The sequence below is a fragment of the Myotis yumanensis genome, unplaced genomic scaffold (genome assembly GCF_028538775.1).
Source record: "Myotis yumanensis isolate MYYU_CA2020_CCGP unplaced genomic scaffold, mMyoYum1.0.hap1 SCAF_6, whole genome shotgun sequence".
NCBI lineage: Eukaryota > Metazoa > Chordata > Mammalia > Chiroptera > Vespertilionidae > Myotis > Myotis yumanensis.
In genome coordinates this window covers 88,933,001-88,959,772 of record NW_027223757.1, presented here as the reverse complement: position 1 = coordinate 88,959,772, position 26,772 = coordinate 88,933,001, and the positions used below count along the sequence as shown (strand labels likewise).

Here is a 26,772-nt window from a genome sequence, read left to right as displayed (position 1 = left end):
GAGAAACATCCGCACATGCTCCAACTGGGGATCGAATACACCACCTTCTGGTGTATGGGACGATTCTCCAACCAACTGCACCACACTGGTCAGAGCTTTACTTTTAACTGCACTGTTCCCCTGTTCTTGAACAAGGAGGTCCCACATTTTCATTCTGCACTGTGCTTTGTAAATTATATAGCTGTTCCTGGGACTTACAATGGGTATTTTTGTTTGTTTGTTTTAGGCTTTATTGGAACCGTCTCTGGTTAAACCTCACTCTTTACAAAAGGGTCATCACAGAACTGTTATTGTAGAAGTCTGGAAACACCTACATGTCAGTCAAAGGGGGCTGGTTAAGTAAACTTTAGCACCGCCAGTCAATGGACTACTGCACAAATGTAAAAAGGCATGCCCTAACTGGTTTGGCTCAGTGGACAGAGCGTCGGCCTGCAGACTGAGGGGTCCCAGGTTCGATTCTGGTCAAGGGCATGTACCTTGGTTGCTGGGCACATTCCCAGTAGGGGGTGTGCAGGAGGCAGCTGATCAATGTTTCTCTCTCATCGATGTTTCTCACTCTCTATCCCTTTCCCTTCCTCTCTGTAAAAAAATCAATAAAATATATATTTTTTAAAAAATGTAAAAAGGCATGAGAATGCTCCATATTTATCAGTAAAAGCACTGTTGACTGAAAAAGATATATGTGAATATATGCTATATATATTTTTGTTGTTGTCAATCCTTACCTGAGGATATTTTTCCACTGATTTTTAGAGAAAATGGAAGGGAGGGGCAGAGACACAGAGAGAGAAACATCGATGTGAGAGAGACACATAGATTGGTTGCCTCTCCCACACACCCAGACCAGGGCAGGGGATCAAGCCTGCAACCGAGGTACGTGCTCTTGACAGGAATTGAATCTGGGACCCTTCAATCCGAGGGCTGACGCTCTATCCAGTGAGCCAAACTGGCTAGGGCTATGCTATATATTTTAATTAAAAAAGGGGAAATAAGAATATATATTTGTAATACATAAAAATTTAAATTAAAAAATTACCTACCAGGTTTTGGGATGGAGGATTGAGGTAGTGAATTAGGGACTAGGCCCACAAAGTTAGATTTTACACTTCCTTAGCCATTAGATCATTTTTCATAGTCAGTGCCAGAGAAATACCCAGTCCATTAATAATCTGGTTATGCAGAATGTGAATTTGAAGAAGCATAATTGGTAAGAAAGTGATATTGTTGCATAATGTTGGATATATACTCCAAAATACCACATTTAAAAACAACTTTGTTGCCCAGCTGGTGTTGCTCAGTGGTTGAGCGTCGACCTATGAGCCAGGAGGTCACAGTTTGATTCCTGGTCAGGGCATATGCCTGGATTGCGGGCTCGATCCCCTGGTGTGGGGTATGCAGGAGGCAGCCAATCAATGATTCTTTCTCATCACTGATGTTTATATCTCTCTCCCTCTCCTTTCCTCTCTGAAATCAATACAAGTATTTAAAAATAATAATAAAAATATAAAAACAACTGTGTTATTTCCACTTCTGGTTGTTTATCCCAAGAAATCCAAGACACGAATTCAAAAAGATATTTGCACCCCTATGTTATTTACAATAGCCAAGATAAGGAAGTAACCTAAGTGCTCATCAATGAACTAGTGAATAAGGAAGATGTTGTACATATATGCAGTGGAATATTACTTGGCCATAAAAAGAATGAAATCTTATCATTTTCAGCAACAATGGGTGGACCTAGAATGTGTTATACTAAGTGAAATATGTCAGACAAAGACAAATACCATATAATTTTACTTATATGTGGAATCTATAAACAAAATAAACTAATAAAACAGAAACAGATTTAGCTACAGAAAACAAATGATGATTTCCAGATGGGAGAGGGGTTGGGTGAAAAAGGTGAAGGGATTCAGAAGTACAAATTGGTAGTTGCAAAACAGTCATGCATTGTAGAGTACAGCATAGAGAATACAGTCAATAATATTGTAATAACTATATATGGTGTCAGGTGGGTATTAGACTTCTTAAATTATATAAATAACCACTATGGTGTATACCTGATATTAATCTATAATAATAAAAGCATACTATGCTAATTAGACCGGACATCCTTCCATCCTTCTGAATGAAGCCAGGGCTGTGAGGGAAGCCCGGGTCCCAGGTCCCAGGTACCAGAGGGAAGCCAGTGCCGGCAGCTGGGTGAAGGAAGGCCTACTCTTGCACGAATTTCATGCATCGGGCCTCTAGTATGAAATAACAATGAATGGCAACTGTAACTGAAAAAAATTGTGTACATTTACATTTACCTGGACACATGCACCCTGGACACATGCACCCTGCTATATCCCTGCTAGACAAGGGGAAATGTAAGTAGGGTCCAAAACATTTAATCCTATAAAATATGTAAATTCTGTAAAAATAAGAGCAATAAAGTCTTTCAGGCAGTCTTTATTCTCAAACAAATAAAAAACAAAAATAAAAACAAAAAACAGGTATGAAAGATAAAGAAACTTAAATACACACAAAGGATAACATTAAACCAAGAATCCTAAATGATTATGGGAAATCACTGTCTAATCATCCGCCACCTCTCCCCCACGTAGGAACTGCAGCCCATTTTCATTTGAGATCATGAGTTCCTCAGAGTAGCAGGCAAACAAATTTATTCTGTATCCATTATTGTGGGGTACTTACTTTACCTACAGTTTTGTAACACTCTTAAGATCTTGTGAGAAAATAATGCTTAATTTTGTCTAGAGGAAGAGTGAGAGACTACGAATAACTGTAATTCCTACTTCAACCCCCCACCAGATGCAAGATGGTCCACTGGAAGGGGCACAGTCAGAGATAAGTATGTCTTTCCACATGCTGACCATTGTGTATGATTCTCCCCTGACCCTCACTTTCTTCCACTGTTTACGGACTGGCCCACTCATAACCCTATCATGATAACACCCCCAACTCAGCTTAGGTGCCCCTGTTCCAGTGTTCCTATGGTTTCTCCGTGCTGAAATCTCCCAGTAGATGATTTATTTCGCTATGTTGTCACCTTCTGTTTAAATGTCTTTCTCTCCCATTAGCTCATACGATTCTCCAAGGCAGAAAAGACCTGTGTATTTTTCTATCCCCAGTAACTAAAATACACTTGGCAGCCAGCCTCTTAATAAATGTCTGCTTAATGCCAAGTAATTTACAGTAGATAAAGAAGTTAAGCTTCACTGACAATTAGAACCAGCCTTGATAACTGGTTAGAGAAACAGATTGGAAAGTACAGCCTCTTGGTCTGGACCAGTCCAGCCTCAATAGTGCCATTTTAAGAAACTGTCTGCATGGAGGTCTTCAGGGCCGCTCTGCTACTCCAGCAAGCACCCTTCTTTGCCACATTCTACCCCTTCAACCTCTGGTGAACTCCCGCAGGCCCAAATCTCTTGTTTCTGCTCCGGAGGACACAGTTTTAAACACGGTTGCAAAGCACAAAAGTCATATCCCCAATTCAACAGATTTCAAAAGCCCTTCACAGCACAGATTTCCAACTCTGTTTACTTTACCAGGAACTTTACAGAATTATAAACACACTGTTACAATTTTAAAATACTTTTAGATGACAGTAGCAACTACAGAACACCTATTTGTTTTCTGCCTCCAGCTTTTCCCAGGGGACCCAGTGGTGCCATTTGGTTGCTATGTAAATTAGCACTGTGTAATGCTCTGGATTGTTTACTGAATTCTTCAAGGCCCAGCTCAAATTACCATTCTTCACGAAGTTGGGTATTTATTAAATATAAGACAACTAAATATTTAGCCTTTCTCTGCACTCAGCCTGTGCCTATGCCGGCTGTTCTCAGCTCCACGTATTTCCATGCCTGGCCACCATACTTGTTCAGCTCCTTTGAATCAGAAGGCCTGTTTCCTGATGTCTGGAGCCCTTTCACAACCAGTTCTCAGTCTGTCAGCTTCCAGCTCCATTCCCTCCCTTGCTCTTGGAGGCTAAAGCTCTGAAAACAAGTTCCCAAGCTTGCCAGCTTGGTTTTTAGTGAAGTTCTGCCAATGGAAGAAACTGGTGTGAGACTGGGAGATGGGAGGAGGAAGAAAACATTTCTGTCTGCTCTGGTGCACTGTAGATAGCACAGTGTGGTTGATGAATATGGGCTCTGGTTCCTGTTGAGACAGCACAGTTCCATGGTGGCAGCAGTGACTATTTCCAGGGCTTCAGCAACACAGAGTTTCTGTGCTTAGGCTGCCTATTTTGTTGCCCTACTCAATTACTAACAAGAACCTAGAACATAAAAGCCAATGGTCTTCATGGGTGCATGCTGGCAGACACAGAGCTAACAACTAATGGTCTAACTCTGGTAGTGGAAGCTGCTTCTTATTCGATGAGAGGGTTAAACAGCCCTGAATTTTGAGCCTAGAGCTCCATGCTTTATAGTTGCTATCTCTTAAGCAGAGGTAGAGCCAAGGATAAGGATGGAGAGGGACTTACGAGAGCTTATGTTTTCTAGAAGAACTAGGACACCTAAGAAGGGAAACGAGCCCCATGTAATGCTAAATAGCACAGTCTAATATCAGTGTGAAGTGCTTACTGCTCCCCAAGTCTTACTAACTGTATATTCTCTATTCATCTACAAGACTCATAAGAAGAGCTATTTAAAAGGAAAAAAGAAATGCAAATGGCCCTTAAACATATGAAAAGATGCTCAATTTCTCTCATAAGAGAAATGCAGTTAAAAACTTCATGGAGATACAATTTTTCACCTATCAAACTGGCAAAAAATCCGAGGTTTGACAATATCTGCCACATACACTGCCAATGAGAATTTTAAAATGGTACAATCCTTATGAAGGTGAATTTGGAAATATCTAGCAAAATTATCCATGCATTTACCCTTTCATCATGCAATCTTCTTCTCAGGATCACAAAAATATATTAGCAAAAATAGGAAGACTTATGCACAAGGCAACAGCACAATTTCTAGTAACAGAAGACTGAAAACAACCCAAATGGTTCATCAATATATAAGTGGTTGAATAAACTACAGTGTATATACACTAATGAATACCATGCAGCTATAAAAAGGAATCAATAATATCTTCCTGTATAACTAGTGCTAGGGTAAGTGTTAAGTACAAAAAAACAAGGTGAAGAAAGTATCTATAGCCTATAGTATGCTACCAATGTTGGGAGGATAAAAAATAGTTTTGCTCTTTTTCCCTCATGAGAACCTGGAGTTTGTATCAGTGGTTCTCGAGGGAGGAGTGCACATTTCACAGGACGTGGGAAGGAATAAGCGGTTGTCAGCTATAATTTAAAAGTAACTCTGGGTGGTTCTGACATTCACTTTGTCCCCTTTACGGGCCACTCCTTTCTCCCAGCCCCCAGTAGAGTGGCTGGCTGAGACCTGTGTGCTGCCGAAATTTACCTGAAGTTATCACATGGAAGGCTGGTAATTACTATTTCAAACACCCCTTTCAACTAAGCAGAGCCATATGTCAGACAGGTACACCCTCAGGACTCACACACCTCCCTGTCTGCCCAGCACGGGGCAGCTGTGAGCTATGAAGATAGCAACAGGAGGCCCAGATGGGATCCCATTGCAGGCCACCTGCCCATATGTGCACCACACCCCTGCCCACCTGCACCACTGCTCCATCTGGCCGAGGGGGGTGACAGGCAGATGACTGCAGTGTTCTTTGCAGTCAGACTTGTGAGCACCACAGAAAGGGCTCAACGAAAAGTGTTTGACCAGACACCAAAAACACTTCTTGCATCTCTGTAGTCTCCTCTCACCCCTGACACACCTGAGACTATCATGGCTTCAGACTATGCTGACTACTTCAGTGTAGACAAAACACAGACCAAGAACAGCACCCCTCACTACAAGTAATCCTGAGTTTAATTCCTGTAACAGCCTCTCATGCCAGATCAGCCTGTTTCTTCGATAATTACAGTGTCCACAAACCTGTTCTTTTTCCAATAAAAATGGGGTCCTTTTTAAAGTAGGTGGCACCTTCTATGCAGCACGTTCAAAACTGCAGTGCACTGGGTGGAACTGAGTAGACAAATGCTACACATCTTAAGACTATGAAGGCGGTCTTGTTTCTGAGATTCTTCCCAGGGCGGACTGCCATAACCACACACAGTGAGGTCTGAAGTCTATGAAAGAACCGGAGAGGACTTAAACCCTCCCTACAGCCCCATCACCAATATTCCACACAGCCCACAAAACTAAAACCTTGATAACATTAGGTAAGGCTTCAGCACTGCTAGTTTTCAAATTTCTTAAGTTACAAAAATTATTAATATTTATATTTATATTAAAATCATATCCATAACAAATTTAAAACCAAATTATTTATTTTAGTTGAGCTCTAAAAGTTCTCTATATGTTGGAATAATTTCTACTCCTACTGTTTTATTAATACTACTCTCCTATATTTCCATGATAAAGGATTACATTTAGGGCACAGCAGGTGTTAGGAAAATGTAGACTGATGACCAAAGAACTAGAAAGCATTTGCAGGTTACACTCGCCTTTCCCATCTAGTCACTGCCATGATTTTAGGATCTCTGTCACTATGCTGTGTCCCAGCATGGACAGGACTTGAGAAGGGAGGAGAAGTGAGTCCTTTGTGAAGGCAAACACTTCTACTTTGCAGGGACATCTCATCCCCCCCAGCATGCATGTTCCATGAGGCTACGGTAAAGGCACAGAGTTAAGAATCTAATTAGTCAAACCATGATCCTGGTGAGAGCTGAGTAAAAACCTGTGGGCCTGGGAAAAAGGAACAAAAAGGAAAAGCTACTCGTGACATTTACAATGCCAAGACCTGGTGGGACTGTACACAATGCCAGACCATACAGCACCTAAAACAAATACAACACACAACAGAGAGCAACCAAACAAATAACCAAAGTTTAAAATATACCTTTTGGAAAGATCAATCAGGAAGTACTTCCCACAAGGTAACCTGTCTTTCACAATGACAATTCTGTTACTCTGGTCTTATTCAAATCCATAACAAATTTAAAACCACTTTCTTAAGGTGAACTTGGCTAAACAGGGCAAATACGGACTGAAAAGAACATACATTCATATCGAATCAAAGCCAAAAATACGTGCATAGCCTTGGAAAGTATGAGCACTGGATCACTGTTATACAGACCTCCTCCTTGATCTTACTACCATTAAGTACAGAAAAGCCTTCAGTATGAAAGGCTTTGCCTGGCTGTCATAAGCATTCCCCACAGAGCAAATCTGAACGAATCACTAGAACATTTTCAATTCTTAACTACTAGAAAAATATTGATATTCTTTTAAGTTTACTAGTATTATTTTGACTTCTTCTAAAAATATAAGCCCTCCCCTGTGTCACTCAGCCTTAAGGCATTCAAACCAACCAAATTTCTTAGTCAAAGCTGATTACGAGATGAGGCAAGGGAATAAAAGAAATACCTGAAAATAAAATATCTAAGCAGATGTACAAAATGTAGCTATAATACTTACCTATCAGGCCCTTCTCGAGAGTGAAGGTTTGGTTTGTAAACATGCATTCAAAAGCCACAATGTGAAAAATCTTGTTCACTGTGTTGTGAGTCCCAACTATTCGAATATATCTGGGGGTAAAAAGAAAAGAAAGTTTGTTGAAGAAAATGAGCTTCCGTCACAACCAATCCAAAAATAACAGAGTAAGACATATTAAATAAACATACAGTGTACCAGGGCCTGGACTAAAGGAGACTTTGAACTTGACTTGAGACCCTGTACCTGCTCCTTAGGGCTAGCTCCAACTGAGCCTTAGAAGAATTACAACAAAATTAGGAAGATAGCACTTTCCAGAGAATTAAGCAGGACTTAAGATTTGATTTACCTAGAAAATCAAACCATGTACTATTCAGCTCAAATCCTGAACGTCAGTACAACTATACATCCATGAGACATTTACGCTGGAGAATAACAAACTGCTTCTATCTCTGTCTGTGGTTAGGAATGTGCCCGTACACAGGTGCACAAACACATAGAAAATCAAACACTTTCAAATTCAATGAAAGTTTTCATCCATTGGAGACAAATACATGAAATCAATATTGTTTTCTTGCTTAAAAGAAATATCCACAGAACCACTGGAAAACACTCACAGTTTCTTGTATTTTAGTACTGCTCCCAAATCGTTGTTGGGAAGTTACTCCCCCCCTCCAAACCCCCCCTCCCCGCCCCCGCCTTTACTGCTGGGAAGCCTTCTCCTGACCAGAGGAAGTGATCCGTGGAGGTGACCCAGCCTGCTCTGCACCTCCCTCCGGCCCACAGGGATCTGGCATCTGCACACAGTGCAGAGTTTCACAGGGCAGGTCTTGAGCATCTTGGCCTGTTCCCCCTCTGTATCTCCCTGGAGGCTTCACCTCCAACAAACAAGCATTAACCTTGGAGTGACTTGCTCCTTTCACTCTCCAAAGGGACCTGACAGTTCACAGGTTAATGAACAGACAAACTCATTCTTCTGAGTGCCACAGGGGGAATGTACCACATTCTTACTGGAATTCAAAGGAAGAACCAGAAAAAATAACTAGATTAACTGATGACACTCTCCCAAATTATGAACTATCCACTCTGTAGGACAGGGCATATTAAACGCACAGATTTCAATTAGGAGATGACAGACCAGGCCAGGGTTCAGCAATATCCTCTCTCCACTGTGTAAAGCAACCTTCAAGTTAGATGATACAATTTTACTTCTGAGTTAATCGCTGTTCACTAATTCGGTAATTTCCTTATATTTCTCATCACTCCAAGTTAACTGTGTAACATAAATGCCGATTTTAAAAATTCTCATTAAGGAGACTAGATTTGGGGGTTTTATATCATGGGCTATTTTCCCTCCTGTTTCTTCAAGCCTGAATCTCACAGCGTTCCCTGTGCACCTCATTTGGCCATCTGTTCCTTGACACGAGCTGGTCACTCATCTTCATAACCAATAGAAATGCCATCTCCTGGACTGGCTGTTCAGCAATGCCCACAGCCATTGCGGGAGACACTGTGCTTCCCGTGTCGAGCGCCAGGGCAACTGGTCCGTCACCAGAGCCCTCTGGTGAAGCAAAAAGCTGGTCCTGATCTATTTTCTTTGGCCCTCAAGGCAGACAGAAGGTGCTGAATTCCCTGGGTTTGGGTGGGTTCCTTTAAAAGAGATTCTAGATGGTGTGGGTAGAACAGATTGCATTGTTCTTTACTGTTAGCGGTGATACTGGGCTTTCTGGAAGGGAAGGGGTGTGTTAAGGCTGGCACCTGGGCCTGAATCTAATTTTGTCCATTTCCTTAAAACCACAGAAACACAACCAGCATAGCATTTTCTGCTGCTCCTGGTCGTGACAGCCTGAGTGCTGCTATCTGCAGCGTGGAGGGGATGGAGGGGATGTGGTTTGGTGCAATTTGATCAGACCACTCTCTTGCTCCCTAGGTCGAGCCTCCACCAGAGGAGAGACAGCTCTCCTAATACTGCGCAAGGCAGAGGAGCCTGACAACAACTAACAGGGCCTTTCCCCTTGGCAGTTCTCAAGGTTAACAGTCCCACTGACAAGGGATGCGGTAATGATCCCCCTCCCCCTCCCTCTTTTTAAAACATGATATGGAACCAAGTTCTCCAAGTTTAGGTAATAGTCATCTCCCAAAATTTACCCTGGTGCAAATGTCAGGAATTGGAGAAAATATGCAACCTTCCTTTCCCTCGTTCCCTAATTATAAGAAACTGAAAATAAAAATTGTACTGGAATAAATTTCACAGCCTTAATGAAAGTGTTTGTGATAACAAACAAGATAATACTTATGGCTGGAAAAGCACGAGAGATGCCTCCAGATAAAAAGTTCTATATAAATGAAGATAATGTTATCTCTGCTGCATAATCCTGAGGTCAAATTAGCAATTCACCACTGTATAGTATACTTCTTGATTAGCCTGTTCTATGTAATGCTCATAACAAGTTTAATTATTCTAGTTCTACAATACTTTGTAAGTCTCCAAAAAATTATAGCATAATTTACAAAAACGGCATAAAGTCCCTATTCAAATACACATTTTAAAAAATGGTAACAAAGTCAAGAAACCATGCTCCTTTTCTCCAGCAAGGAGCTGCTGGCAGAGGCCTCTGTCCTTCACTGAAGAAGATCTCGACTAGAACTACAGATAGGCTTCAACTCATCCCCCAACTTCGCGACCGGCAAGGTGGCCTGCAGCTCTACATTGCAAACTTCGAGGTCCTGTGCAGCTCAAGTGGAGGGGGCCCCTGATCCATGAGCAGTGTCTCCAGGGGGAGGGAGGTGGCACAGATTTTCTTAATGGGACTCACAATGGAGCCTCCCGAGGCAGAAGGGAAGTTATTACCTGAGATATTGAAAAGCCAAGGGATGGGGATGGGAAAGAGTCCTCTCTCACTTTTTTATTTTTCTTGAAAAACAAAGCAAAACTTGCTCTGGGTCATAACACTTAAACCAGAGAAGTAACTACCATATTTTTTTCTGTCACAAATTTTTGAATAAGAGGCAAAGTTAAAGATTAATTTTTTCCCTTTCAACACCATCTCTCCGATGCACAGTCAGACTCTGATTTAACCTGGTAATCGGGGCAGTGACAGCTCGTGACTTCATCTGTGTTCAGAGAGAGCGCTGCTGAAAAATCTAATAGCTACCCTTTGTTCTCTCCAGGTCCTCAACAACAGATCAGACAGTTGAAAGATAATTAAACCTTTAACAGTGCTCAGGAAGGCAGATATGCAACAGATTGGCCATTTCTTGTGAGGATGAATGCTGTCCACATGATCCCTGGTGTAACAGTCTGTTGCCAAAATTCTCCTCCCTTCCCTATGTTAGTTGTCTTCTAGTTACTGACAAAGACTGCGTCCTGAACATAGTTCAGAAAAGGATGTTTCAATGCAGAAGTTTCTAGGAGCTGTAATAGTGTGGGTGAAAACAGGTTCTGTCTTTTTTAATCAAATGAAATTTAAAACCTCCAAGGTTGGCACTCTAAAATTGAAAGGCACTATGGAGTTTTGAAGAATGTGCTTTAGAGTCTAACAGAGCCAGGTTTGTGGCCCAGCCCCATCATTTAATTCGCTGTGTCACTTTGGGGGAAATGCTTTAAACCTTTTTAAGCTTTCGTTTCTCTATAAAGTAAGGTCGGTAACAGAGACCTTATAGGATATTTAAATGAGGTAAGCATGTAACATGTCTAATTCAGGGCTTGGCAGAGTAGGATATCTTTAAATAGAAATTTAAAGAGTAGATCATTGGGTACAGAAGGTCTTTGTTTGAACTTTGAGAAAACTGGTTGTCTGGGCAAGAATTCTTAACTGTGGCTGCTAAAATGGTGCATCTGTAAGGAGGCAGGCCCAGGGGCAGACTTCAAGAACACAGGCAGGGTCTTGTCCTTGCTCTAGGGCCGTGGTCGGCAAACTGCAGCTCGTGAGCCACATGTGGCTCTTTGGCCCCTTGAGTGTGGCTCTTCCACAAAATACCACAAAATACCACGTGCGGGTACGCACGTACAGTGTGATTGAAACTTCGTGGCCCATGAGCAGAAGTCAGTATTTTGTGGAAGAGCCACACTCAAGGGGCTAAAGAGCCGCATGTGGCTCGCGAGCCGCAGTTTGCCGAGCCGCAGTTTGCCGACCACTGCTCTAGGGCATAACAGCGAAGGCACTGAGGGCCACAGTAAGAAGATGACCTAGCTCTACAGTATTTCCCACTTCAAGGCCCCAATCTTTAGAAAAGCCTAGTTACAATACCCTTGACTGACGCAGCTATGCATGAGGAGGCAAGGCAAGAATCCTCTGCCCATATTTGGTCCAGCAACCCTCACCCACAGAAGAGTTTCCTTTTTGTGCGAACCCTAGAAATTTAACCCCTAGAGCAGGGGTCCTCAAACTTTTTAAACAGGGGGCCAGTTCACTGTCCCTCAGACCGTTGGAGGGCCGGACTATAGTTTTAAAAAAAACTATGAACAAATTCCTATGTACACTGCACATATCTTATTTTGAAGTAAAAAAACAAAACGGGAACAAATATAATATTTGTATTTGCATGTGGCCCGCGGGCCGTAGTTTGAGGACCCCTCCCCTAGAGTGCCAGGGAGCACGATCGCGCTCCTCCTGCAGTGTCACTATTAGATGCTAGTAGTTCACTCTTTATCGACAGATGGCACCTAAGTGCAGAAAACAAATGTAGTAAAGGTTTCCTTAAGTTTTTGAATATGTAACTTCATTTACTTGCGATTTCTAATTTTTTTCCTAAACTGCTGTAAAATCAGCAAAAATGCCTTGGCAATTTTAGCATAGTTCCTAGGATATTGGTTGGCACTCAAAGGGTTAAGGAAAACAGGATTTCCTAACAGTGGACATCATAATACTGTGGCCTACAGGCATTTTGCTTTGGAGCTTTTACTGCATTCCCTGCTTGCTCTGGGAAGGTACAAATTCCTATTCTTAACCTATCTTTCCATCATTTCTTATCAGGATGCTACCAGGTTTAATTTCTAAGTCATAAACATTATAACTTTAACATCCTAAAGAAAACAGAAACAAACAGTAACTTGTACATTCCTACTTTAAACCCTTGATATTTATTCTCTAGTCTTTGATTCTGGTGGAGCACAAGCCTATGTGTAGCAGTTTCTACAACAAGATCAAATTGAATTCCGTAAGAAATATTTAAATGAGCTCTCATGGGATCAGCTAAAGCCAAAATCCATCAGAATTCTATTCTTTGGTAAACAAAGTTTTATTCTCAAAGTGAACTTCATATTCTTGGGTTAAACAAAGACTCTTGAGAAAACTAGAGTTAGCCTAAGACTTGTGCATGAGAAGGGATGCCTAACATTTTGGCTCTCTCTCTGAGGTGGCCACAGAGAACTCTAGGAAGAAAAACTGTTCTCAGCTGTGGCCAGATGCAGTGATGGAACAAAAACTTTAGCTATAGCATTTACTAGGGACTTGGGACCATGTGGGATTTGGATTCATCATTTCTAAAATTTCCATTGGTCTTTTCTTCTCAAGGACATACTAAGAATGTACATAAATAATTCTCTAACCCAAAAGCAGGTAATATCTGTGGGTTTCCCCAGTATGAAATTTTCTTCTAGTTTCTGGGTACAATGTTAGTGCTCTTATAATCAAACCACACTGGAGGGGAAGTGAATTCAGGTCTTGTTGCTAAGGCAGCGAGTGGAAAACATTTACTGCCAGAATGACAAAAAGCTTCTAGAAAAAGCATGTTGCAACAGAAAAGATTTGTTACTCTTAGAGAACCTTCCCTCTGGCTGATCTGTGGAGCTATAGATTCTCCTCTACTGACTTCAGCAAAGGCCCCAGCAGCGCTTGCTTATTTGGGAGAGGAAGAATTATTGAAAGGCTAAACACTGCGTCCCGAGTGAGCCTAAGCAGAGGCTACTGTCTCAGGGAGCAGTCCTGCCCGTGGGACCGCTAGCCCTGCAGAGGGAGCGATCACCTTCCACCACCTCTGCTATTCAACCTGAAGGGCAAATCAAATGAGAAGTCATCTTGTGTTTCAGAGAAAACCGATGCTATGCAGAATCAAGTATGCAGAGGGGTAAGATGGGCAAATAATTACTAACACATCAGAACCCAGTGTTTCCATAATAGATAGTCATTTCAACTTTAAAGATAAATATTTAAGTGCTGTTTTCTATTTGGAGAAAATAAATGAATTTTGAACAGTAGTAGGCTTTTTTCCCACTTCCAAGTACATAGAACCTAAAACCTGCCATAAAAATATGCCTTAAACTTATGAAATTATATTTGGAGTTAATATCACAAAAGGATGTAATTATAATATTTACATAAATCATATGAAAATGATATAATATGTAAAATTTATGTAATTCATTCGAATTCTCTGCTTATATATTTAACCTTGTAGGTATATTGGGTAAGTCTGCTTTTAATCAAGATTTAATAAACACCTATAAGGTATAAGAAATTGTGTTAATCACTGTGAGGAATGAACCCAAAAGATAGAGGACATAAACCTACATCTAGAGAAGTTTACAGTGCAGTTTAGAAGGGAAGACTAAAATACCTTGGTATAGTGATGAGAAAGACAAAAGAGCTCTTACCTATTCACACATGGAGTCTAACCTTAAAACACTGCATTTAGCAACATGAACTTTAAAATTCCTCCCTGTATGGAGGGACCTAGAGATGATTATGCTACGTGAAATAAGCCAGTCAGAGAAAGACAAATACTACATGATCTCATCTATATGTGGAATCTAATGATCACAATAAACTGATGAATAAAATAGAACCAGAGGCATGGAAACATGGAACAGACTAATGAATCTCAGACAGAAAGGGGGCAGGAAGGAGGGTGCGGGGAAAGATTAGCCAAAGAACTTATATGCATACTTGCATTGCCCATGAACACAGACATAGGGTGGTGAAGGCCTGGGGTACAGTGGGAACTGGGTGTTAGGAGGCAAGGGGGAAAAAAAGGGGGGAGGGCAAATCTGTATACTTTCAACAATAAAGATTTTTAAAAATATAAAAAAAGCCCTCCCTGTAAACTATTCTTGCTTCAAAAACCAAACCAAAACAAACGTGGCTAAAAGAGAAATACCACCCCCACACACAAATGATCACCGACTCAGCCAGCAAATATTAAATGTTAACTGAGCACTTACTGTGTGCCAGCTACTGTTGCTGGATGTTAGGATATGGGATTGAATAATAAAGAGAAAATCTCTTCCCTATGATATTTACTTTTCAGGTCAAGAAATGACAACAAATTAAAAAGCAAATAACTACCCAGTGGATGGTAGGTGACTGTTTAGCATAGAACTTTATAGACCATCTTGCTAAATTGGAAAGATAAGCAGTTATGAAACTTCTCTCTGCAGGAATAAAAGAGGGTCAAATGGGAGTGCACAACTAGCTGCCTGAGAACATGGACACAGTGTAAATGAGTCTGAGGTGTAGACACAGTGCACCTATTAGAGATATTTAACAGGATATAGGCAAAAAGCTAATTAAGTAGGCTTCTTAGGATCTGGAAAGAGGAACTCATTTGAATTTCATGGAAAGAAATATTTATTTAATGGTTTAGTTTTCTTTTTATCTTTGCTTTTTTCAGATTGTAATTTTCAAGGGATTATAGAGAGACAAAATGGTAAGTGGAAGATATAAAAGAAAAAATGAATAGTAGAGAGAGGGATGGAGAGAAGGACAGAAAAAGAGGTGCGATAAAGGTAGGGGTGGAGGGGAGAGGGGGGAGAGAGAGAGAGAGAGAGAGAGAGAGAGAGAGCATGGATATGAATAACCCAATCCCTTCACTATCTCTGTTATGTGCTAATGTGAACAAATCCCCATGTGGGAATACTGTTAACCAATTTTATTACTCAATAAAACATTTTAAACCAACACAAAGTATATTTTAAGAAATAGAACTAAATTACCAAAAGTTCAACATTTGCATTTTTTCATTAACTTTTCCCTTAGCCTTAGATGCTAGGGGAGGGAGAAAAAAATTCACTGGTTTTATCTTTAAAATGGCTGCATTATCTTTTTCAGTTTATCCAATAAGCTGTGCATTTCCACGAATGTAGACAAATAAGCCTAATGGAATTGTGCACTAGAGAAAAAGCAGAAGAAAATTAAATTAGTTAGTTTTCCTTTGAATCTGTAAGAACTCATTTGGTGAATATGACCTATAACAAGCCTGCCTTAGGAACATGATGGGTAAGGAAAGTTTCTCTCTCTCTTTCTTTTTTTTAACATAAGATTAGGGTGGATATATGGTATTTATTTATTGTAACAAAAATTTAAGAACTTGGAGTAAAAGATTAAACAGAGAAGAAAGGCAAACAGAAGGAGAAAAAATTTGCTTCTTCTCAAAGAAAAATCTAAGAATCCAAGAATGCAAACATTTGACACACTGAGAAATAAGACAGGAATTGCCCAAGACAGTCAGAATAATAGAAGTGAAAACTGAGCACCAAAGTCAAGAGAGTAATAGAGAAGAGGGAGTAAGGAAATCACAAATCTTCACTCCAGATCCCGGAGAAACTAGCACTGGAATTAAAATAAACACTATCATCTTCTGAACACATCCCACGTGCTGGCCTTGGCATGCATTCTTTCCTTTCATGGCAACCCATTACCCACACACCCATACAATCAGGCTGCAGACTGATCTCAAAGCTCCAGAGAACATCCATCCCTGAAAGCTTCTGTATTCTTAACACATTATGTGGTGCAGGCAACAATAGCTCCTCAGAAAAATAACTAAAATATATTTGGGGAAAACAAGCCCAACCCATAAAAGTCCCACACTTGCCATCTACTATCCCCAAACTGCTTCAATGCTCACAAAGAAATTCAGAGACCCTTCTTTGCCTTTGGGAAATTCTGGACCTTCACCTACAGAATGGGTCAGAAAAAAAAAAATCTAGAGATTTACTTAGCACATAATTCAAGCATCAGTATAACTATGTACAAAGCAATCAACCAGAGGCAGAGTTGTCAAAGTAAATAGAAATAGTACTACAAAAACTTGAGAGGAGTATTTTTGTCTTGGGTGCCAAACTGGATATGCATAATGTACTATCTCAGGGACTGTGAAAACTGGAAGCCCATGGCTAATCTCACTGGAGAAGTCTGTCCTCCAGGTTCCAATAGCATGAAGGATTACTAATTTCAGCATTAGTGCTATAAGAGATTTTGCTGCTAAAATCTGTCAATGTGTTAGAACTTTAACACAAGAAAAACATAAAAGAAAACACAAGATGCTCCAAGTGGCACTATTAGGTCGTCTGCAGAGTCTGCAGCTTATAAAAGGACTGAGTAGACATGGGACAGTTTCAAACCTCACAGTCTGCCCAAGACACCTCCCATATTCACACCTTCTGTGTTAGGAGTCCTATGCACTGTTGAAGTTTAATTTTGAAGCCTCTCCCGATCCATATTTCTGGATTAGCAATAAGGTTGGGAGATACAGTAGTTGACAAGAATTTTTTTCCCTTCCCAAAGCTTCTTGAGAGTTCAACCATTCATGACCTAGACTTTACTGGTACAGCATTAGTGCTAAGCCAGTGATCAGAAAGGAAATGTCAATCCTTACACTTGTTTCAGAAATTCACGGAAAGAAAAACATATGAGATGAATGCACATAAAGTAAAATGTGGATTTTGTAAGAGAGGATTTATTTTTTAATAAACAAGAAGATTCTATGATATTGCTAATAGTCACTGCTACTGCTGTGGTGTTTGGACTCCTCATTAAAATAAAACAGACTGTGGAACCTCAGGGGGAAGAGGGAGGAGGAGATAAACCAAAAACCTTGTATGCTTATATGCATAACCCATTGATACAGACAATAGGATAGTGAAGCCCTGGGGCGGGGAGGGGGCCACGGGCTAGAAACGGTCAATGGGGGGAGAAAAGGGGCATATGTAATATTTTCAACAATAAAGATTTAAAAAAGAAAAAAAAAACTGGCTTGAGGAAACTCCATACTGTTTTCCATAATGGCTGCATAAGTCTGCATTCCCACCAGCAGTTCACAAGGGTTCCTTTTGCTCCACTTCCTCAATGGCACTTGTCATTTGTTGATTTATTGATGATAGCAAATCTGACAGGTGTGAGGTGATACCTCGTTGTTTTAGTTTGCATCTCTCTGATGATTAGTGACTTTAAGCATTTTTTCATATGTCTCTTGGCTAGCTGTATGTCCACTTTGGAGAAGTGTCTATTTAGATCCTTTACCCTATATACACCCCTATGTTCATAGCAGCACAATTTACAATGGCTAAGATCTGAAAACAACCCAACTGCCCATTAGTAGATGAGTGGATAGAAAAGCTGTGGTACATTTATACCCTGGAATACTACATAGCTGTGAAAAAGATGGATCTCTTACCCTTTGAGACAGCATGGAGGGACCTGGACAGTATTATGCTAAGTGAAGTAAGTCAGTCAGAGAAAGATGAGTATCATATGATCTCACTCATATGTGGAATCTAAAGAACAAAAGAAACTGATACACAAAATAGATCCAGAGACATGGAAGCATAGGACTGTTGAATCTCAGAGGGAAGGTAGGGATGCGTGGGTGAGTGGGGAGAGATTAACCAAAGAACTTGTATGCATATATGCATAACCCATGGACACAGACAATAGTGTGGTGAAGGCCTGGGGCAGGGGGTGGGTGCAGGCTAGAAGGGGTCAATGGGAGAAAAAGGGGACATCAATATTTTTTATTTCAACAATAAAAAGTAAATAAATAAAACTGGCTTGACTATTTCTTTTTCTTCTTTTACATTTTAAAAATACAGTTTTACACATACATAATTTAAAAAGTCAAATAGCCTATAGGGTTTATTATAAAAGATACCCCCCCCCCCTCCACACTTCATTTCCTCCCCTCCCCTCAGGCAACCATTTTTACCTGTTTTATTGAGTTATTTTAGGATTTATCAAACATCTCTAACTACCATGCTTTTAATGCTACTTCTTGATTTTTCAGTTTTAGGCTTTATCTACAAGTATTTGGGTCTCCCCTTTTCACATGCATCCCTTCCCATCCCCCCAATTTAGATTATACTGTAATTGGTTGAATCACTATTCAGTGTTGACATGATTTTGTAAACATGATCATAACTCATATATGGAGTACTTTCCTTTCCTACCCAATTATTTTCCCTACTAGAGTTAAAAATTATCTTGATTTTTGGTTTTGCTTAGCTTTGTATGTATTCAACACTAATTTTCCTCCTCTCTTTAAACTCTCCCTTACTTGAACTAAAGATCCTCTCAAAACATTCTTACACATCAGGTATTTCTAACAATTTCTTCTTGAAAAATTCTTCTCAGGTCTCTTGGCCACTTTCATTCAAGTGTGACTGCCCTCTAAATCTTAAACAAACTGTCAACCTGGACCTGCCTTCACCATCATTCTAGGGATTCCTTTCATCTCTCTCCCATTCTCTACTACCCCTATCCTGTTTCTCACGTTGTCTCCTTTCTTGGTCTACTCTCTCATTTTTCTGGAGAGCATCTCCCAATAGCTTTACCCAATGGAATTTGGAAGGTAAAAAATTTAAGGCTTTGTTTGTCTGAACATATCTTTGGTCTACGTCCATATTTGATCGGTAGTTTGGCTAGGTATAGAATTTTAAGTTGTAAATAGTTTTTCTTCAGAACTTTTAAGGTCTTATTCGATTGCCTGTCACGCTGCTAGTTTTGCCAGAAGTCATTATGATACATAACCTGGCTTCTCTCTTCTTCCTCTTCCTCCTCTTCTTTTTTAAACAAAACATGTCCTGCTCTGGAAGCATATACGTTTTCTTAACACCCCTGGTATTCTGAAATTTCATGATGATGTGCCCTTGTGTGGGTTTATTTTCTCAGTGGGTTGGGCACTCAGAAGACCCTTGCAATCTGGAAACCCATGTCCTTCAGTTTTGGTAAATTTTCTTGAGTTATTGTTATGAACTTCTTCCTCTGGATTTTTCTAATCTCTCCTTATGAAACTCTTCGTTTTGAATTGGTTCTCCTTATCTTCATCTGCACTTTTATAATTTGCCACCTTTTTGTCATTTTGTTCTACTTTCTGAGAGTTACTCCACTTTATCATCTGTGCTACCAAGTTTTTCATTTCTGCTTTAATATTTTTATATTTCCAACTATCCTTCTTGTTCTCCAAATGTTCCTTTTTATGGCATCTTCTTCTTGGTCTAAGATTGCCATATTTACTCTAATCTCTCTGAAGATAGTTATTATTATTATTTCATCTCCCCATGTACTTTATTTTTTTCCTGTTTGTTTCTTATTCGTTTCTATAGATGTCTGGTTGTCAAGTTTTCCAGGAAGGAACCTAGATATACCATAGGAAATTGTGAAAATATAGTTGCCTGAATGGGTCAGCTGTCAGAAAAAAACCCCACTTTCAGATTCTTTAGCTCTTGGCTGGTCAGATTGCCTAGGAAGATGTTTCTAATCCACTGCATGGAAGATACGGGCATGACTACCAGAGTTTCAGAAGTGAAGTGGTGAAACAGGGCAGGGGTATTTGTCTGTGTGTGTATGAGGAGCGGTGAGGAGTGAGGTGTTACTGAGAGGTGGGGGTCTCAGCACATGACCACTTAATCTTCTTATAGTATAACCTTTCTCAACTGTGCATGGTATCTTTCCAGGTTTAGAGACCCTCGTTTTACCTTCATCAATGAATAAACTTCCAAAGTCAGACAGAGAAAGACAAATAGTTTAGAAAGCACTACATGTGTTTTCTAAAAAAGCATAACTCATCAAAACAGAACAGAATGGTGATTGCCAGGAGCTGGGAGGTGGGGTCAGAGAAAAGAGGAGATGCTGGTTAACAGGAACAAACTTTTGAAGACAGAGAAGGAAGTTATAAGATGAATAAGTTCTGGGAATCTGATGTACAGCATGGTGGCTTCAGTTAACAAAGCTATATTATATACTTAAAACTTACTAAGAAAATAGACCTTAAATGTTCTCACCACATATACATAAAAAAGGTACTATGTGAGATGATAGAAGTGCTAACTAATAATCCTACTATCGTACTCAATTGACAATATAGAGATGTATCAAATCATCATGTCACACATCATCATGTTAAACTTACACATTATATGTCAATATATCTCAATAAAGCTGGTGGAAAAATAGAGTAAATTTCCAGTTTTCCATCAGAGTGGCAGAGAAGCAGTCAAAGGTCTGTGAAGTGGGGAAGAGAATCTAGAGCTCTTCAATGTTTCATAAACACAATTACCAATCCTCCTCATTTCAGCCTTTTCCTACCACCTCATGCACTGCAGCTTCTAAGGTGCCTGGCACCTCTAATTCCTAAGCCTTTGCAGACTCAGTGGCTTAGGATTCCGTTTTCTTGAGCCTGTTAAATCACTTACCACTTGTTTATCTGCTTTGCAGCTTCCTCTCTTGTGTTTTTACCTCCTCTTCCCATTTTCTTTATCCTTGTAGGTTAATACCTAAAACAAATCCCTTTACTGTCATTTTAGTGGGGTTTTGTTCTGAAGGGCCTGAGACTCGTGTATTTACTCTGCCATCATTATCTGAAAGCTTAACTATTTTTCACAAGAGTATGTCCATGCCTGTGGTTATTCCTGTAGGGATAAAGGTTCAATCAAGGATCTTTTCTGGACTAACTCAGGAGTCTGAGACCTTAGGTCTTCCAATCTGCTATGGCCACAGTGTATAACCTCTAAAATTGTCTGCTCCTTAGGACAATGACACAGGAGATAATAACAATTCCTCCTCATTTCCTTCCCTGCCTTCAGCCTGAGGGCTACAACTCTTTATTCCTTCCTGCCTTGAAATAACATTTTCATCGTGTTGCTGCTCCTTCATTCTCTTCCTTGTCCCATCCCTTCTACCAGGTCTTCAGTTGTCCCAGATTAGTTATTTAATCTTCTGAACTGGTTTTTCACTAAATGTCCAAACAAGGATATGTTCAGACAGTAAACCATTCATAAATTATCACCATTCTGCAGAAAGGTTCAAATCATGGAGTGATTTTGTTAGCCATAGTCTCCCTCTCTCTAAAAGAAAGGGATGTCTCTCTGTATGTGTGTGTGATAATTCCCACTGAGTAGAAATGAAATAATTCAGCTCATCCTCACACTGAAACAGCTGCAGACACAGAACTGGCTATTCTGTTTACCTTGATCACTGTAGAAAAACACCATCTCCTCCCCTTCCCACTCTCTCCAGAACAATCACTGTAGCTCCACATGCAGATGCGGTGATTTAGACTCTGGAGCAGAGACAGGCTTGTCTGGTGTTCTTCCTGCACATTTGCACGGCACCCTTCCTTTGCTGCTGTTGGCAGGACCCAGTTGGTTCAGATAACAGCTGTTGCAGGAGACCTAACAGATTCAGCTGGGAGTCGCCTGGAGGCCTCTTAATGCCTTAGCTCAGCCAGCTGTCTCTAAGCAGAGCCTTGGGAAGCAAGTGCCAAAGTAGGAGAAAGTACATACTGTACATCCTCTGCAATCCTCAGAGCTACTGCAGCAGCAGTAAAGGACGAAGGGAGGATGAGCGTCGAAATACTTCATAGATATGGGGAGCAGGGCACCCCAGGGTTCTAAATCAGACAAGTGGAGAGCAAGATGCAGGTGGAATGGGAGAAAACTTTCAAAAAGGGTCCATTCAATTTCACTGCTTATTCAGGGAGAAAAAGGAAACTCTCAAGTTGTTTGTTTTCTTCCAGTGAGTCAGACAGGATCTGAAGACAATAGGAAATGATTTCCAACTGATTGTGAACTTTTTGCTAAGCTAAGGAAAGTTATGCACACAGGATGACCAACCATCCAGGTTTGCCAGGGAACGAGCAGGTGTTAGTGAAAGTCTGGCAGCCCAGGAAACTGTTCAGTCTCGGGCAAACCAGGAGAGATGTTTACCCTTCACCACCAACAGCTATTCCTCTTTCTGGGGCTCAAGTGAAGCTGGGCTGCATTCACATTCTGCTCAGTACCTTCCTTACTGTCCAGGGCTGCTCCTGCCACACACTCCTCAGCCTGTATCATGCACAGTCTAACAGACAAGGGGATTAAAAAGGCCATTCTGGGCTTGACTCAGTGGGAAACGAACTGTCATTCAGAGTTCTCCTAGCTTCCTTTCTGGAGTCCCTGTTAGAAGCACAAGCCTTCTAGCCCACACAGTTGAGCCAAAGTGATCATGGCAGAAACTGAAAACAGGGCTCGTCTCAGTGCCTGGAGAAGCAGTGCATCCCTCAATAACTTTAAAATGCCGAACCCTAAAAAGAAGAAAGCCAAAGAAAACTCAATTATGCAGAGGCGGGTAATTCAGTGCGTGGATTACTCAGGCTTTTTTTCTCTGCTCTCTTCTCCCTCTGGCACCAGTCCTTAGGCCCTTTCACTGCTCATTAGCAGGGAGGAGGAGGAGGAGGAAGGAAAGGAGGGGAAAGTCGAATGAGCCGATTTTTCTATTTATGAGCAGATTTCCTAGGGAGGGTGTTCAAACTATTGGCTCAAGAGGTTCTTCAGCGGGAGAGAGGACTGGGAATTGGGGGTTGTAGAGTACTACCTGTTGATTTTAATCATTTGGTCTCTCTTAATCCCCAAATAAAACGAATTCCTGGTCCTCTATTTTTATTGACAAGCTAGCAAACTATAAATGTTAGACAAAGAATAAAACCACACAAGATCCCATCTTTTAAAAACAGCCCTTTGACAAACAGCAGAGACAATTGGTAATGCTGGCAATTTACAAATAAATATAATTGGATAATATATTATGCTTTAAAAATTTTGCAGTAAAATTACAGACATCCCTCCAGTTTAGACTAAGTGTGATATACCAATTTGAGAAAGATATCAGAAAGAGTAAGTCAGTTTTGGTTTATTCACTTAATTTCTCAAAGCCTCAAATTTCCTCACTGGGGGGAGGGGGATGTGAAATAATACACGTGGTTAAGCAGTCAGTACTTGACCAGGCACATAGTAAGTGCTCAGTAATTGGTAGCTAACATATAATAGGCACTCAAAAATGTTAAATCAATATATTTAACATGATTAATTTGGCAGATTTTTATTGAGTAATTACTATATACTGAGTACTGGTAGGTACTAGGTATGAAAACAAATAGAGTTAATCAATTCCTAAAAGGTCCATTGTTTTGATGCAGACAGATAACCACTATATCCTATATAATAAAACCCTAATATGCAAATCACCGAATGGCAGAACAACAGGTTGCCATGACATGCACTGACCACCAGGGGGCAGACACTCAATGCAGAAGCTGCCCCCTAGTGGTCAGTGCGCTTCCACAGGGGGAACGCTGCTCAGCCAGAAGCTGGGCTCATGGCTGTCGAGAGCAGCAGTGGTGGCGGGAGCTTCTCCAGCCTCCGTGGCAGTGCTAAGGACCCCTCGGGGGATGTCTGCCTGCCGGCTTAGGCCCACTCCCTGGGCAGGTGGATATCCCCCGAGGGGTCCAGAACTGTGAGAGGGCGCAGGCCAGGCTGAGGGACACCACCCCCCACCCAGGGCACAAATGTCATGCACCAGGCCTCTAGTATATCAATAAATGTTATACAAATTCTACAAAAAAATAGCACAGTAACACAAAGGAATAGCACCCAATCCAGACTGGGAAGAGCAGAGAGGGCTTCCCCAATATGATCTCTGAGTACTGAAGGATGAGTGTGGGGATATGCCAGAAAAAAAGTGTGGGGCCCTGGCCTGAGCAGTGGTTACAGTGTCAGCCCGAGCACTGAAGGGTTGCAGGTTAGATCCCCACCCCAGACAGGGCACATGCAGGAGGCATCCAATCCATGTGTCTCTCTCACAGTGCTCTCTCACTCTCTCTCTTTTCTCCACCCCCATCTTCTTCCCTCCCTTCCACTCTCTCTAAAAGTCAATGGAATAAATGTCCTCAGGTGACAAAAAGTGTGGGTGCAGGGAAAACCCAGATGGAAGAGTAGCATGTACAAAGTCTAGGAATGCGACACGCTCCAAGGCTGGGGAAATGTGGGCAGTGCAGTGGGAAAGGGCTGAGGGAAAATAAAATTGGAAGCACAGGGCAAGGCTATGAGGATAAGAACAGGATGATGACTAGGGAAACTGTAGATAAGAGAGGGGTCTGGTTTATTCATTAGTAAGTGGATTTGAGCATGTTTCAATGCTGCAGGGGAAAGCTGTGACAGAGGTAGATGTTGCTATTTCCTATCAGTGCAAGAGTGGAGTAGGCTCTGACTTAAGGTTTCCCTTTTCTGTTATAATGAGTCAGGGTCTCCTTGGTTGCCTCCATTCACCTGTTCAAGTGTTGAGTGGGACTGGACCAGTTTCTCAACCCTGGCTGCCATCAGAATCACCTGGGGAGCTTAAAAAATATGGATCCCAACGTTAGAGATTCTAATTTAATTGGAATGAGGCAGAGATTCTAATGTACAGCTATGGGTGTGAACCAATAGTCTAAATCATAATAAATACCTATAGTCACGCATCAATAAAAACACATATTTCAAAAGCAAAGATTAATTCCTCTGAGGTAATGTTCCTCTGGATTACTGGACTGCTGCTCCTCTTTGTCAGTATACTGCCACTTATTTTTCAGGATCCATGACTAGTTTCTTATATCATATGCCCTATGTTTGAATCACAGGTCACTGTTCTATGTACGTCAGGTGTCTATGACTTCCTTGGGTTGTGTCTGCTCCTGGACACACCCTTCTCTCCTTACTCCCTTACTGAGCCCTTACCTCCCCTGTAAAGCCCAGCTCCAATGGCATGCACTTTATGTAGTCTCCACAAGTACTGGTTTATCACAGAAGCAGCAACTTCTCCCTCATCAGTGCTCACATCACTTCTGCTATAGGGTATCTCACGCTGCATCCCAGTTAAGTGGGCACTTCTGGGCTTCTCCTACTGCTCTTCTGAAAACAAAGACCTTTCCTTGTTCATTTTCCTTTTTCAAAGCCTCCAGAACAGGGCCAGTAGAGTCACCAAATGCTCTCACATGTTTGACAAATGAATGAATCAAAGTGGATAAACAAAAGGTAATCAATATAACAACTGCAGTTAAAAACTGAGAGTTTTAAGATTGTTAAAATTAACCAAAGCAAGTCATATTTATATAAAATTACTTCCTAGAGAAGTATAAATTACTTCCAATGAACAAAGGCCAAAGAACTTTCCATGGTGTTATACAGAATATGAAACTAGATGCCTATGTCTTGATGTGTATACAAGTCCCAATGAGATAACATTTCTGTTTTCAAAACTTCTTTTTAGAAGGCAGTCACAGACTGGTGAAACAGGCACAGTTGCAGGAATGAGGAGGCAGGATTTGAGTACAGCAGGAGAAAGGAAAACCACCAGTAAGATTTCTAAATGACAACCGTCAGCAGAGTTGAGAATTGCTTACAAATACGATAGAATTAAATAACCAGGTATGATGGCAGAGTTGCTCAAATATCATCACAGAGGAGAGATAAAAATTCCTGTCCTGAAAGATGATGATATTGAGATCTATTCTTCACTCACCACGGGAGTGTCAGGAATAGCAGAGAGCAGCCCAGAAATGACAGGACTGAATGACTTAAGAGGAGAAAATGAAAGTAAAATTAAAAACATCAAAACTATCCTGACTATTGCTATGAGAAGGTAGCTATTGCTACTTCTACGGGATTCATCAACATCTACTTTTTAAAAAGTTACTCTAATGTTGAAAAATCTGTGTGTAATACACACTCTCCAATTCTATTGACAGGATTATGCTTATCATTAATACACTGGGCAAATATAAGTGGGAAAACAGAAAAGGAGGAGATAAAATTATTTATGTAATCAGAGAAGCACAAAGAGAAGAATATAAAATGGCCTTAGAGGTATTTTACTAGGAGTAATGGGAAGAAAGGAAGAAAATGGTGAAATTAGGTTGCATATCAGACATTCTCTCAGCATGGTTTCTACAGCAGTGTGAAAGCATCTTCTGGGAAAAAAATATGCCAGTTTTAATGCCCTCTTAGTAAAATGACCAGGTTGCTATAAACTATTAGGCAGCAATTAAAACCTCAGGGGCGCTGCCACTCCTTCCTCAGGGCTGCTGCTTGCAGCACAGCTGTCGCCAGAAACCAGCCATGAGCCCTGGCACTCTGGGGTTACACTGGCCAGGTAAAAGATGGAAGGCCCATCACTCAAATCATTTAAAATTGGACACAACATTAGAGAAAATGCAATGGAGCTGAGAAGGATGAACTAGAGAA

The 26,772-nt window shown here is 40.9% G+C and overlaps 1 protein-coding gene across 4 annotated transcripts in view; it reads right to left on the bottom strand.

Moving 5' to 3' along the window:
* The window catches only part of BTBD9 (BTB domain containing 9), a 431,208-nt gene that overhangs the window by 140,278 nt on the left and 264,158 nt on the right, over positions 1–26,772 (bottom strand). For all 4 annotated transcript variants that reach the window (XM_070418646.1, XM_070418647.1, XM_070418645.1 and 1 more), the window contains exon 7: positions 7,509–7,618. In XM_070418646.1, the coding sequence (XP_070274747.1) occupies positions 7,509–7,618 (110 nt within the window). The remainder of the gene's footprint in view (positions 1–7,508; positions 7,619–26,772) is intronic.